At 38.7% G+C, this 15,963-nt stretch overlaps 1 protein-coding gene across 1 annotated transcript in view; it reads right to left on the bottom strand.

Moving 5' to 3' along the window:
* Window positions 1-444: 444 nt before the first annotated feature.
* Window positions 445-15,963, bottom strand: part of LOC122086114 (chromodomain-helicase-DNA-binding protein Mi-2 homolog) — a 34,332-nt gene continuing 18,813 nt past the window's right edge. The window contains exons 6-18 of the mRNA XM_042654823.1: window positions 12,258-12,451; window positions 11,953-12,083; window positions 11,561-11,848; window positions 7,156-7,302; window positions 6,751-6,999; window positions 6,245-6,385; window positions 5,852-6,163; window positions 5,483-5,656; window positions 3,959-4,886; window positions 3,545-3,768; window positions 2,638-2,742; window positions 916-2,121; window positions 445-837 (exon numbers count right to left, since the gene is read on the bottom strand). Of these exons, the coding sequence (XP_042510757.1) occupies window positions 445-837; window positions 916-2,121; window positions 2,638-2,742; window positions 3,545-3,768; window positions 3,959-4,886; window positions 5,483-5,656; window positions 5,852-6,163; window positions 6,245-6,385; window positions 6,751-6,999; window positions 7,156-7,302; window positions 11,561-11,848; window positions 11,953-12,083; window positions 12,258-12,451 (4,492 nt within the window). The remainder of the gene's footprint in view (window positions 838-915; window positions 2,122-2,637; window positions 2,743-3,544; window positions 3,769-3,958; window positions 4,887-5,482; window positions 5,657-5,851; window positions 6,164-6,244; window positions 6,386-6,750; window positions 7,000-7,155; window positions 7,303-11,560; window positions 11,849-11,952; window positions 12,084-12,257; window positions 12,452-15,963) is intronic.

Genomic DNA, 15,963 nt, shown 5'->3' on the forward strand with positions numbered 1-15,963 from the left:
TCTTTAGGGTTTAGTTCTCTTATATTGGGGGCATTCTAGTACTTGTTCACATATTATTAAGTTTATATAAACTAAGGATTCTTGCAATCAGCCTCATTCTGGACTGATCGTAGGTTCCTCTCTCTTTAAGGCTCTCTGTGGTTTTTCCTTTCCCTCTTCTCTTTTTTTTCTCTTTTCTTCCTCTCTTCTTCTGGTTTTACTTGTTTGATTACAAGAATCTGGGATTGTAACACAATCTAAATTTGGTTCAATGTAGTAGGCTAAGACTAGTTCAATTAGGGTGTGCCAATAGGCAGTTGTCTCCTATTAAAACCATCTGCTACAATCAAATTTTGGATGGTCAGACCAACAGGTTCAAAGTCTAGAACACACGGCCTTGTACATCATAAAGATAAATTAATTCAACATTAGGATAAAGATAAATGGCAAATAGGCATGACAATATTAACAGGGAAAAGAAGGGAAAATAAAGGGGGGGGGGGGGGAGAGAGGCCATCTATATACCTCATCCAATGGAAATAAACTGTTCTGGGCAGCTGTAACATGTGGAAGAGATAAAGAATGTGAGTCCATCTGAATTGGCTCGAAGGAACACAAATCTACACTGTTGGAATTGTCAGCCATATTGTGTTGCTCATCTCCAGCAAGAATTTCCCTTTCTGAGGCTGTAGCATCCATTGCATTGTCCTCTCTACGGGACTCCATGCCATAAGTAGAATCCATTCCTTTGCTGTTTCTATGAGGCTGCATGAAAACTGTAGCATCTATTCCCTCAACTCTAACAGAATGCATGGAAACTGTACCATCCAATCCATTGTTATCTCCATTAGACAGCATGTCACCATCCAATCCATTGTTATCTCCATTAGACAGCATGTCACCATCCAATCCATTGTTATCTCCATTAGACAGCATGTCAAGACCAATAAAATCAACTCGATCACCCCCCCTATTAGGCAGCATGTCAAGTGTAGCATCTAAACTGTTGCCATCTTCATTAGACTGCATGACAACAGAAGCATCCATTCCATCATCCTCTCTTTTAGGCTGCATATCAAGCATAGTATCAATTCTGTTACTGTCCCCATTAAACTGCACGGAGACGGTGGCATCTGTTCCACCATCCTCCCTTTCAGGCTGCGTGACGAGAGTAGCATCCACTCCACTGCCCTCTCTGCAACGAGGGACACTGGCCTCTGTGGTTTTATTTGGAGTAGTTTCTGTTACAGAAGGTAGAACCTCACCTGGCTTGGTTGGAAAAGTTATGTTAGGATCAGATTTTTCTGAAGGAGGTCCAGAAATTTGGGTGGCACCTAGCTCACAAGCCATCATTTGTTCCAACCTGAACCCAGAAACCGGCAAAGGAAGCTTAGAAAATAGCCCAACTGATATCCAAGACTTGGCTTGCTCCAACCAATGAGCCTCCATCTGCTTCTCCCTATTCCTTGCCACCAGCTGCAAGGCCTCAAGATTTTTCCTGAGTACTTCCCAATGCTGATTGTTCTCTTCTATCTTCTTTGCATGGTCTTGCTCTGCCATCTTTATCTTAACTAATCTAATGGAGTTGTGTTCATGTACTGTGTGGATAAGAGCCAACTTTGATTTTAGCTCTTCCTCCAGCTTTGCTTTTTCCTTCTGCCTGATTTTATTGAACTTCTGAACTTCTTCACGTTGCTTCTGGAGGAGCGTCTTTATCCTCTTCACACAAATTCTGTTAAATTGGCTAACATTCACGAAATCATTCTTCTGCGACCAACTGGTTTTATCAAAATCAGTTGACCGCACTTGCTTGGCAAGAACATATTGAGGAAAGTTAAGACTCTGACAGCTATCTCTGATATCTCCTTCCAACTCTTCCTGGGCAGATGTCACTGATTGTGAAGAACTAGCACATGGAAGAATTTTTGAAACATATTTTATTCTAGGTGAACTATCTTCTACAGATTTCAATTCGGTAGAGCTTTCCATACAACGATAAAACATTTTCTTCAGCATCCACAATTTTGAAAAGATAAATTCCACTTCTTCCTCCTTGCATTCAAAATTCAAAAGCTGTTTTACATGTGCAAGTGATTCCTTGTGGTCAATCTTGTGCTTAAAGGAAGCAGCAGCTGTCCAACACTGAAAAAAGAAAAACTGGTAAGACATAATTTATTCATAATATAATTATTTTAGAATGTGTATCGAATCCTGTGCCATAGGACCAGCAGACCGGAACTGGAGCACCAATTAGTTTCTATGGGTCTAATGATTAGAGGATCTCGGCCTAGCATCGAATATTTCAAATGATTCCACTGAAACTGGCTCAACATCAGGAAAATCACATAATCAATTGTCAGTGAAGTTGAAAGTTTTTATTTCAATTGTCCAATATCTGGGACAAAACATTACAAAGTTCAGCAAAATGTGAAAATGTTCAACTGAAATGATACATTCCAAGAAAATTTTGGCTAGGTGCTGACCATCAAAACCAAAACAATTAGTTTAGTTTTAATCGAAATGCATAGATTATAAAAAACATGCAAAGATGTTGGTACAGCAAAGTTACCAAAAATTAGTAGATGGAACAGCTACCAACTTGATATCATTAGAACAAAAAAAATAAAAAAATACCAACTAATGTGAGAAGATACTAACCACAGAGATCTGAAAAGCTTGTAATATGGCCACTGGTTCTCTATTAACATGATGGTTATTCATTATATACTCGAGAAACCTTCCAGCCATAACCTTGATGTACCCCTGCATTTAATTCGGACAACAAATGAAATCAGAGAACTATGGTTCGCAAGCTGTCAGCAAGCAATGGATGGCCTAGACAGTGGGCAAATAACAACAACAAGAAGCATTCTTCAAACTTTTAGCAGATGAATGAGCCTCAAGCCAACAATTGTCAGTAAGCACACTAAAGTAAAATGATGCCCTGATTCATGGAAAAATAGAACAATTGAAGCAGGCATTTTGGTACTCCATTCTGATGACAAAAAATATTGTGTTTCTTAATAAAAACCACATGATGAAGCCAAAACTTATCCAAAATCTACCTAGTAGCACAGCCAGCAAAATAGGACAAAGAATAATTGCAATTTCGCAAACTATGCGCCAACTATTTACATGATGTTAGAAATCAAGTGAGATTTAGTCATGTGCAATGAAGACCCATCACTGAAACAAGTGACGTGCAAGTGGAAGGCTCTAGAAGGACAGGGTTAGTGTAAACAAGTACATGAATCAAGGAACTGATTAGAGGCATGAATGCCACTAAACAGATACCCAGCCATAGTTAGACAATAAAGGCAGAACCAGTAGCTGATACCTAGCAGTTGCAAAAACGTTTTCTAGAGTTGAGGTTTATACTTTTATTGATTAAAGAAACTTCATTCAAATAAAGGAAGAAGTCTGCCAATGTAAGTGAACATATCCATCAAAATGGTAAATAACAACAAAAGACACAAATGAAGACAAATCCCTTGGAAAACAAACTAGATATTTTGAATTTATCAGATGCATCTTCCACCCAAAAAAAAAATTATGAGATGCATACAGGAAGTTTTAGGATTTCACAGAGTTTTGATATCTCTGGCTTCAATAAGAGATGAAGACTCTTCTGGGCATCACGTAGTTTTCTTCTTTCCTCAGATTCAACAAAGTGAGTATCTGATCCACCAGAAACTTCATTAGGTGAGGAGCACGCATGATTTGTGTCACTCATAACTGCTGACCTTGGCAAGGATGGAGACACATTGCCAGCTTGAGCTCCAGATGTTCCTGCAGAAAAGGAAATGGCTCGGCTTCACAGAATGAAAAGAAGAAATGGAGGCAAAAAATAGCAATGGAAAACTGAATGTCATAAATACACTCAATCCCCATTGTGCCCCCAGTAAATTGACACTCTTTCAAACAGAAGTGGAGGTTCCATCATAACTGCATGAAACTACAGCAGCAACAGCAATTTTACCTTCCTTACCCCCAGCAAGTACTTTTCTTTTGTCTTCTAGCCAAGGCTTGAGAGAGATTGGATCAATGGCATTGTTAGCTACTTTCTTGCGCTTCTTTATAGCTTCATCACCCTCAATGTCTGATTTTCTTGGTGATTCATCAAAATACTGAACTCTTTTTCGTCTCCTATGAGACGACCCAGACAAGTATCTCCACCGAGGATACCTTCCCTGCAATAATTTTGTCCAAAAAACATGGGGTGGCTCTTCATCGCTCAACTGCATTTCACTCTCCCCAAGTAAAGGAATATCCCTTGAATAGGTTGAAACACTCTGATTAACCTTTGAAATGAACGAACAGTTGTTTTTTTTACAGTTGTCAGCATTTTGGGGCAATTGTATCAACAATTCCTCCACTACAGCATTCATAAATGACTCATTGGACAAAATGTTTAAATCTGAATCTGACGTATTACCACCATGGAACCCATCCAATTTACTGAATAGATAGGAGGCACCCCAAATAAGAAGCATCTGACAAACACTGCGGTTTATATTCTGTATATTGCTATCCAGAGAAACATCTTGCTTTGCAAGACTTAGAATTTTTTCTTCGACAGTACAAGATGTATACAAACGGAAAACTTTCAGCCGTTCGAGCTGTGAATCAATATGGATCCTTTGCAAGCCTCTTAAATCATTCAGTGGGTTCCAATCACTATCAAACAAAATAATAGTGTCCACTGACGAAAGTTTAATGCTTGGATGGCAAGCTCGATTTTCTAATAGAAACACAAATCTCCCTCTCTCCCTACTGTTAAACATGTTAATGGCAGCTTGCTTCTTCTTTGGACTGACCAATCCATCAACACGTTCATAAGAATCAGGCCCAAATCTTTGCCGCAGAAAGTCATCCAAAATATCTCCAAGCGTAGACCCACCAAATGACTGTCATATAACAAAAATATCAAAGAATAGGAATAATTGGAATATAACCATGTCTTCAGACAGAAGATTGTTCAAATCAATAAACAGAAGACAAAACCGTAAGGGCAATTAATGAAGTTTCCTCATAAGCGATTAATGTGGGCAAGCCTTGGCGCAACGGTTAAGTTGTGGTATTGAAACCTGTTAGTTGCGGGTTTGAAACTTGAAAACAGCCTTTCCTGCAAAATAGGGCGTAAGGCTGCGTACATTTGCCCCTCCCAGACCCTGCAGTAGCAGGAGCGTCGTGCAATGGGATGCTCTGAACTCAAACGCGATTAATCAAGGTGATGACGTAATGAATTTGCAAGTGTAGCATCCAAACTGTTTCTGTCAGATTGTCATTTTGTATACTATACTTATGGGTTGGCTTTAATAACGATATCCCTTTGGAGGGGTTGTATTTCTGTCATGTCACAGTTGAACTTTTCATACTATTATCCTACTAACTGTTATCTCACAAAAGTTTTACCTTCAAGCATGCAGCAAACTCTGCAGCAGAGCGGAGCAGGGAAAAATGGAAAACAGTATCATATAGTGTCAGCCAGTAATTCGGGTACCTGAAAAAGGATCAGTGTTCTTGAGCCACATCTTTTCATCTCTTGAAGGATCTTGTCAAGAAGTTGCAGCTTGCCACTTGCTTTTATTCCAACATCCAAATACTCCACCTCAGGAAGACCTTTAGTAAGCAAGCTTTGCAAAGAAGGCTCCAAAAGATAGGGATGGTCACAGCACTGGCAAAAAATACCATATGAGCAAATCAGAAAGAAAAGTTAACAGGAATACCACCTAGCTGTAAACATAAAAGTCCGCATACTAAGCAGAAACAGATACAATAATAATGAAATCAAGCAAAGAAGACGAGATGGAATTAATTAATTGTAAATATGAAGGCATCTCATCTGGGGAACAATTCACTAGAGACCGACCTTCCTTGCAGAAATAAGTATATCACGAAGGGCCTCAACAGAATCGTTCTTTGAACATGATCGAAGAGACATTTCTTTTGAAAGTAAAGTAGAACAATAATGCTCAAGTTGTATGTTGGAAAGTTCAACAGGAACCCAATACTCTACAAACTTAGAGGATTCAGATTTGCACTCAAACGGAACAAACTGTGTCAAGCGCTCCTTCAGTTTACCAATATTATCACTAGAGTCAACCTTCAAACCATCAGGGCTGGCCCCTTCACCCCCAGAATCAAGGAATGCCAATAGATTGAGGTATCCAGCAAGGCTATCCTGGAGAAATTCAGTATTCGTTAAATGATGCAGCCAGAGGTAAAGAACATCAACTATTGACCAGAACAAAGGAAAAAATACCTTTATCTGACCACTGGCAACAAGAAGCCTAAAATCAGTTGATAGTCGTTTCATTTGTTCAAAATATTTTGACACTCGGGAGTGTTGGCACTCATCAACAATTAATGCTTCCCATCCTAGGCATTCTAAAACTTCTAAATCCTGCATAATATTGCACAGGAGGTTAACAAAATCAACAAGGCTATAACTGAGTATAGTGTACAATTCAACAAGATCCTCCAGTATAAGATACAACAGTCCAGATAAATTTTCCTAAAGCACTTCTAATAAAATGAACTTATTCTTTCCTGGACAAGGAAAGGACAAAAGACTTAAAAGAACAAATTAAAATAAGGAACCTGAATCAAACATGGTTTAAAAATTTGGGTCGGATCAGAATCTATGGAGACTGATCCAGTGCCCGATTCCAAGTCTTAAGACCTTGAATTCAGCCAAGATAATTACTAATGGTAAGAAGTTTCCGATCCTCAAGTAAAAAATATGAAAAAAATTAAGAAATAAAGTACCTCGATAACGGCATCTGGAGTAGACAGAAGAACTTGAAACATTAGACAACCGCTTTCTTCATAAAATTCCAGTGCACGAATACACTTCCGGACATCACTGTTCCCATTATAGACAACAACATTGATTGATGGTGCTAGATGCAAGAACTCAGTTTCCCATACAGAAAGAGCACTTGAAACGATGAGGGAAGGCCGACATACATCAGACTGCAAGGACAGTATAAATAATATCACCTTCATAAACCGCTCCTGCAACACAAAATTCACCAATTCCAGTTTGAAATGTCAGAATTTATGACATAAATAATGAAATATCTAAAAATAGTACAAAAGCACAAAGCAATTACAAGAACATAAAACCAGGTTAAGAACTTAAGATGCCAATTTGACCTAACTGGCTTCTACCTGGTCATAGATGAGGAAAGAATTCTGGCCCTTGTGCCAACACTCACGGATCTTGTTGACGAAAGTTAAATGGCAATCAAGTTCAGGAGGACATCCTCCTGGAAGCTTTGACAGTTCCAAGAAAGAACCTTTCAATTCCTGCTGTACCTGTAAGCATTAATTATGAATCCATAAATAGAAAATAAATTGAGAGACAGAAAGGTTAAGTACACTATATATAATTGCACACCCAGAACAGTTACGTACTTATAGGTTGTTAAGAGACCGTGAATATCATCAAGCTTCCCTGGATGGCTGGAGGAAGAGCCAGATGGCATCATTCGACGACTCAAATAAAATCAGCCTTATCCCATCTAAGGCTCTCTTTGGTATCATTTATGGATGCTATTTCTATTTAAAATTAATAGCAATAACACAAAAACCATAAATAGGTCCTAACCCATTTGTGTTATTGCCAAAAACGATTTTTCTTCTATTATGCTCTAAGCCTTAATGAGCATGTGCTGTAACTGCTAAGAAATGAAGCTATAATGGTAATTGTCAATTATTGTTATCAAAACCCTTTGTTTCCAGCTTCCTCTTTCAGCAGTTTTGCAGCAGGGCAAAGGGTGCTCACGGATGGAAGCAAGGGGCTTGTAGAGGCATGCAAGGGATGACCAGATGGAGGTGCACAGGGCTGGCATGGGGTTGCAGGGTGGTCAGATGAGTGGCAGTGGTAGAGGGGATGGGTTTCCGGTTGGAGAGATGGTTTGCAGAGAAATGGACTTGCAGAGACAGACGGTGGGATTACAGGGTTGCGTGGAGGAGGTGATTGGTGGTCTCAGAGAGGGAGGATTACATGTAATCGTACGACAATGAATCAGAAGAACAGAACGACAGAATGAAATCTATGACTTCTTGCTGTAGAAGTATAGAAATCATTACAAGATAATCCAGTACTCACACTTTAAGAAAGGAGGAGGAGAACGGAAACTTTAATTATTCATGCTATGAGATTGCATTAATAAAGAAATAATAAATGGGATCGAGAAAATAAATAAATTCAAAATCATATCTGATCAACTAATGTGGTCCAGAATCTGGATTCACTTAAAATTACCAATGATGCGATGACAGTTTGAACAATTTCCGTATCAACCATCTTGGCCGACTCTTCACAGATCAAGCAACACAGCAGTATGTACAAAAGAAAAAAAAGAGTTGATTGGGTGGGGATCAGAGAAAAAAGAAAGAAACGATCAGTTCAAAACTGATAGGGAGCTTGGTTTTTGAACTCTAAAATATGAATCTAGAACTCGGCTTCATGAGGTGACTTTGAGTTCGAATTGTAGAGTAAGGCATGTGCTATAAAGGAAAACAAAATTTTCTGCTCTATTTTGAATCAGGGAATTGATGGAAAAGAATAAGCTTTCAATTAATATCGGATTTTATGATTTATCCAGTGAAATCCTGGCGGGACACAAAAGGCAATGTAAAGCAGGCGGGAAACCATGTTAATGGCGAGGGCAGGGTTGATGAACAGAGGTGGGGCAGGGGGTGGTGGTGGGCATGGTTCGAAATTTCGACCATTTTTACCAAAATTTCGACCATATCAAGCCAACCCAAGACAAAATTATATGGTACATAATAAAAGTCCAAGGTTTCGACTAGTATCGACTATTGACCCATTTCGACCAACATTTCCCAGAAATTGACTGTTTCAACCAAGAGTGCCATAAAATGACTTGTTTCATGGGAAACAAGCTCATTTTTGCACATTTCGACCTACATCTCCTATATTTCAACTGTTTCTCTTGGGAAACAATGGATTGAAGCAACAAAATAAAAAAAAAAAGTCAAATTTCTCTCTAAATCTTTGATTCTAGTTGCAACGAATAAGAAAAAGGAAGAAGACAAGAGATGGCTATAACTTGGGAGTCACAACCGTAAGATTGGGATGGCTCTCCTTCATTCAATATATAGACTAACTATTACAGAATAGGAAACTAGAAACAACAACAACAAACTCAGCCTTATCCCAACTTAATGGGGTCAGCTACATGGATCCAAACAAAATAGAAAAAGTCCAAACAAGAGCGGAGGAGGGAAGAGATGGAAAGATAAGAGATGAGAGATGAGAAAAGAAATATGAGTAAGAGGAAAGAGGCACAACCCGGCAATTAGGAAAATCTCAGCTAAATGGGGTCGGCTACATGGATCCTTGCCCTCCAATAGGTTCTATCCAAGACTCCAAGGTTATAGTGGGGACAAGACCAAGGTTATGCATGTCATTCCTCACCACTTTGTCTATGGTCATTTTAGGCCTGACCCTAGCTCTTTTGGCTCCTTCAATCTGGATCCGATCACTCCTTACTAGGGCGTCCTCAGGCCTCCTTTGAACATGGTCATACCACCTCAAACGACTTTCACGGAGCTTGTCATTGATTGGGGCCACTCCCAAAACAGCTCTAATATGCTCATTGCTTACTTTATCCTTCCTAGTTTTACCGCACATCCATCTTAACATCCTCATCTCAGCTACACAGTTTCTCAATAAGACTCTTCTTGACTACCCAACATTCCGCCCCATACATCATACTTGGATGCACATCAATCCAATAGAATTTTCTCTTGAGCTTTAGAGGATACGCCGATCACATAAAACTTCAGATGCACCTCTCCAACATTCCGCCCCATACATCATAGTTGGACGCACAAGTGCACAACAATCCTATAGAATAGGAGACAAGAAAACATAGCTGAAATAGAAAGCTAACCAACTTACTAACTCTAACTTGATAAGATTCACTAGGGCCAAAATTCCCCCACAAGAAATCGTGACTTGTGCTAAACAGCAAGCCACAATTCCTCTCCCTTTTTTCAATATCGACTTATAACACTAGTCACATATTTTGCATAACCAAGACCTACATAAAGAACTTGAAGCAAAAAAGGCAAACCCCAATTTCCCCAAAATTCAATTTTTTTATATAATGTAGTTCTATGATGCATCTTTGATTTCTGTCCTATCTTCTTCTCTTATCCCCCTTCTACTTATTTTTTCTTCTTTTTTTGTTACTTCTTTAATTTCTTTTTTTTCCATATCGGATCCATGTAGCTAACCCCAATTAGTTGGGATAAAGTTATGTTTGTTGTTTTTGTAGTTCTATACATGGGTAGAATGCTTTCAATTTTTTTATGTTAGTTAAAATGACCATATCTACGCATTCATGGTGTTGAAATTGCTTGTTTTAATCATGTATTTCCATTTCCAGAATGTAAATTATATGTACAGTCGAAGACTTAGACTAGTGTACAGCTTCACTCATATTACACTAGCAAACTTGGGTCAACACCACTAGTAATATTTTAGGTGTTTTTTTCATGAAACTAATTCATGGAATAGGTTAGAAATGTCAAAAATAGGATGTACACAAAAAAACAAACAAGAAAAACACAATTTGGGGGTTGAAACCAAGGTTTCCACCAAACCAGGAAAAAAAATCTATGGTCTCCTCGAAATCTCGGTCGAAATATTGGTTTTGACCCAGGTTGAAACCCGATTTTTAGAACCTTGGTGGTGGGTTGGAGATGAGTTGCAGGATGGGGGCCAAATTCACATTTAGCATTTCTTCTGTTTCTCCTATCATTATTAAAAAAAGTATTTACACTTAAATAGTAGAGTTGGTTCTTATACTTAATAATAGAGTCCACCTATAATTAACAAGAAAAATAGTTGTGAACCCTTGTTTTTCCTAGGCCTAACAGAAAACACTAAGAATCTTACAGAATTCCATCAATAAAAAAGCACGATAATCCAATGTTGTAGGTCAGTAAAACAAAAGGAGAATAAATTGTTGACACAAAAGAAAAAGTTATCCTTATTCACTATGTGTATATCCAACCTTCAAAAAAGGAGGAAAAACTGCTATGCAATCCAGCAAGACCACCACAACGAAAAACAATATAAACAGCTGGATGCAATTGTTTAGATCACCCAGATGGCTATTTTTGAGCCTTCTACAACAGAAGCTTTAGAATATTTAAAAAAAAAAAAGAGTTCCTAATCTTTCTGGGGGATATGTAGAGTGATATCTATTAATTAACCATCCTCCTGACAGACCTGACTAGGTTGCTCCCTTGGTAACTAAAGATAGTCATAGCTCTGAATGCATTGCTCCAGACGACGAACAGAAAGGAAGAGCTTATTGAGCATACCAACAAAAAATGAGTCTATGGTAAGAACAGATTCATGCAATATCAGTATTCCTACCTTGCTGTCTTGGTAGAACCATAGGCTGACAAATACATCAGCCTTCAGGGGATCAATGATGGATAATAATATATCAAGAAGTAAATAATACTTGTACTTTTTACCCAAAAAAAAATTAATACCCATACTTTAGAATCATATATTAAGAAGCACCTTATCATCTCTAGATGGATCGGATGCTCTCTTTGCTTTCTCACGGCGACTTTCATAGTCTCCTATTAATTTAATAGCTTCATTTGACCTCAAAAAAGATGAAGTTTCAAACTCCCATGTAACATGCTCATAACCAAGATCACTCCATTTTACCAACCACTCATGATAGCAGTCTGAAATATCGGTACCATGCTTTCTTTTGTATTCATCACGCTCTTTGGGGGACATTAATAACCTTTTTTGTAGAAGACGATGTGGAATAGTCCACTCTGGTTTCCATCTTACATACTGTAGGGGAAAACAAAGGTTACTATAAGTACCAGGCAGAGTAATCAAACATCAGAAAGGGGATAACAACCCTCTTTTCCAAAACAACATCAGGCGGCATTAACCTGGCTTTTCCTATTGAATTTGGCAACAAGCAGTGGAACCTCTTGAAGCAGCTGACTTTCAGGAACCCAACGGTTGTGAACATGAGCAAGATCTTTGTACTTCACTAGATATTGCTTCTGCCTCTGCATTCCTAGCACCACAAAAATAACTATTGATCAAACTCCAACCCAGGAGAGGACAGTTATAATTAGCACAGACCATCAGATTATGAAAATAAAAAATTCATTAGGAAGCATAACCAGAAAGACACACACAGAATACACAAAAGAAACTCAAGATATCAAATAGCACAATGGACCTATACCTTCCTTTTCTGACACATCAACTTGTCGAACATCCCAAATGGATTCTATTTGTTCAGATACTGAATGGACACCAAGTTCTATCTTCTTCTTGACACACAAAAAACAGTACCATACACCTGGTGGGACATTCTTCAAAGGAGGATCAAGGCAAGAGATATGAAAGTTCCTCTTGCACCACTTTCCATCACAGCACCTGAAATGGTACAACAATTATAATAAAAAAATTCAAGATGTAAAATTTACTATTAGACATGCCAACAGGAACACAAAAACTCCAATGCAGAACAAATGAAAAACGCCGAATACATTAAAGTGTAAATTGTTTTGGAATCTTATATACAGTATTAAATGGTCGAAATTCAAATAGAAAGCAAGAAAGGCTCCCACCTCAAAACATGTAACCAAAAATTCTTTCTTCTCATTTTTAAAATGTTTCTTCCCACCCCCCCCCCCCCCCCCCCAAACACACACACCATTTGAACATAATCGAAATGATGATTTTTTTTCCCATTAATGCAAAACTTTCATTGCAAAGAAATAGGAGATACAGAGTAGAGTACAATATTCTACAATGAATATTGTCTCCAAGGAGTGGATCGATTTCTTACTTATCCTAGTTTTGATGGATGTAAGAGAGAGAAAGCTTTCAGTTTTGAGCTATGAAGAGTGTAAATAGCAAAGTCTAAATTAATATAGGGTGAAACTTGGGCTAGGTTTATGATGGTTGATGAATGGTGAAGATGTGGTTTGTTCGGAGGTAGGACAGTTTTGGTGAGAGGTTTAATGTACAGTAATGATGAAAAGGAGCTGTCCAAGAAGTTGAAAAACTTGTAACAGAAACTTGAATTAGGAAACAGAAGAAAAGACAAAGAAGCAAGAATAACTTACCTAGGAATCCACCTTCATAGAAGACTGAATCCAAAAGGCAATAGCTCAACAGCTAAAGAGAAAGTTTTAACCCGTTCTACTTAATGCAGTTGCATTAGACATTAATCCCATATGGAGGCCTATGCACAAGCTTGGGAGGCCCATAAGGTGCTTGTGGCAGTAATGAGATGAAATTGACCTTTGGGTAGTTATATAACTATATTATAGGTTAGGCCTTTTATCTTCTAGGGTCCATTGTAATGGGACTGATTTATAGGCCCATAAAGTGGGAATAAAGTGGGGTACAAGGGAATAGTGGTTAAGTTTTTGAGTTAGACTAGAATACAATAGCTAGATAGAGTTCGGTTTTAAGTTTATTTAGTTTATTGAGTGTGTTATAGTGATTAGGAGTCTGAGTCAACTAATAATTTTAGAAGCTCTTTATGTATGTATACATCCCCCATCAATTTGAGATGATTTGAATAAATAATGAGTTTATTTTAAGAGTTTTGGTGTTGTTGAGCTTGGCATACGGGATTGTTATCACAAACCTGATTTCTTCTCCTCTCTTCCTCCCTAGAAGAGAGGTCTCATCTTTGTTCCCTTCCCTTCTATGATCTGATTTCTTCCCTTAACAACACAGTTGCTTCCTTTATCTCAAATCTGATCACTTGATCAACGTACCTGGTTGCAACTGAAATCTATAATCTGGAATCTCATGTTGCATCACTATCCATTCGAAAGTAGAACATTGCACATATAAAGTGCTAGTTACTTGTAGTTCAAGTAACTAGTTACTTATGTAGGTATGTAACTAATTACTTATCCTTTAAGTAACTTGATACTTGTACACTGTTAAAGTGTAACATGGAAGTTTGCAAATCTTTTCTGAGTCCCCAGATCCTAACCAATAACGCCACCCATTAGAAGGGAGGATGACTGGATGAGCATGCTTTCTGCTGTGGGCTAAGGAATCTCCTGTGGGTGGATCCTACTATATGAAATATCTTTATGCTAGGTATTCGCTAGCATTATCTAACCCTCTGTTAATCCTCCACTACTACTAAGAATATATCAATAATACACATGGATACTTCAAAGAAAAGAGCAACTCAAAGGACACGTGAGTTGGAAATTCTTGAAGTTGTCTATAGGAGGAGCATCCCCCTCCCTCCCCCGTGAGTGCGCCCCTCCCACCAGGGGAAGGTGAGAGGGGAGGAATGTTAGGACCAAGCAGGGGAGGAGAAGAATGGGGTGGGGAAGGTCTGGGAGGTGAAGGCACCATGTCAGGGACAAGAAAAGGAGGTTTGTGGAAGAGGGAGTTGGGAGGGGATGGCACCACACAAGGGGATTCAGCCATGGAGGTAGACAAGCACAGGAGGGGAAGGGTTCCGGGGGGAGCCACAAACAAAGGGGAAGGGTTTGTTAACAACAAGCTGTTTATTTAACTAGGAGACTCATGGAAAGAACAAAAACACTTTTAAGAAAATAAAGGAATAGAACTTTTAACTTAATAAATCCCGTATTCAATCCTCTTACCCCTATTTTAAATCCATTGAAGTGACCTATTACAATAAAAATCCATTGGACCAAAGGCCCAACACATGCAACCCACCCCAAGGCTAATTTCCCTTGCTAAAGGGTATCAAGACTGAGTTACTTGAAGAATTCCATTTTATGCCAGGGTGGGGAATATTTTTCAAGCAAGAGTCGCTAGTTAGAGAGAGATTCAAACAGAGAGCAGTTGAGGGAGACAGAGTGGGGGGAGATGGAGAAAATGGAGGAGAGAGATAGAAATCAGAGAAGGCAAACCAAACAGAGGAGGCAGAAATTGACGAGGAGCACAAGCGACCCGTGGTTGAGATATTCAAACTTGTCAGAGAAGAGGGAGTGGAGGTCATAGGTTGTTGAAGTACCAACAGAGAACCTATCGGTGATCACTATGCAAGGATCGAGGTTTTGGTTTCGAGCCCTGTTCCAGCCTTGGCCTAAAATGAGATATTCCAAGTTTCGACCAAAACCTCCACTGAACACAATCATTGATGTAAATACAGCTGCACTTGCATGGTTGGACCAGCATGACCGGCTTTGGAAGCCAAGAGCTAAGAAGAACCGGTTCATCCCAAGGTTTGGTCCAACAAGGGTTGGAAATAAACTTGTCTTTTATTTCATGCTTTTCACTTTCCAGACTTGAACGTAGGAGTTAAGAATTCTTTCCTTGCATGAGTTTTCTTTTATGGGTTTCTAGTTTCATGTCTCTATTTTCCCTATATATAGGTTGTAACCGATGGACAAGTGAATTAATTTGAATGAGAATTGATATGATTTGTGCACAATGTGAGTGTGTGATTCCCTTCCCTTTGATCTTCCCTTTTTTCACTAAGGCCCTCCATCAGTCATACCACCTCAAACAACTTTCTCGGAACTTGTGATTGATCGAGGCAACTCCCAAATCAGCACTAACACATTCATTCCTTACTTAATGCTTCCTAGTTTTTCCGCACAACTATATTAACATCCTCATCTATGCTACGCATAGCTTCTTTATATGACACAACTTAACTCTGCCTCATACATCATAGCCGGCCGTACAACAATCCTATAAAATTTTCCTTTAAGCTTTAAAGGAATACGTTGGCAACACAACAATCAGATCACACCTCTCCACATCCTTAAAATAAATGTGTATTTATCCTATTTGAATATAAGGGGAGAACAAAAAGAATTGATCATTGGGATGAGAAGTACTCTTTTCCCTTAAAAAAACCATTTTAGAAGGGCCAACCAAAAATAAGTAGATAAATAAAGTATATGCCTAACACAATTATAGTCAGCATT

This window comes from Macadamia integrifolia, chromosome 8 (genome assembly GCF_013358625.1).
Source record: "Macadamia integrifolia cultivar HAES 741 chromosome 8, SCU_Mint_v3, whole genome shotgun sequence".
NCBI classification, from domain to species: Eukaryota; Viridiplantae; Streptophyta; class Magnoliopsida; order Proteales; family Proteaceae; genus Macadamia; species Macadamia integrifolia.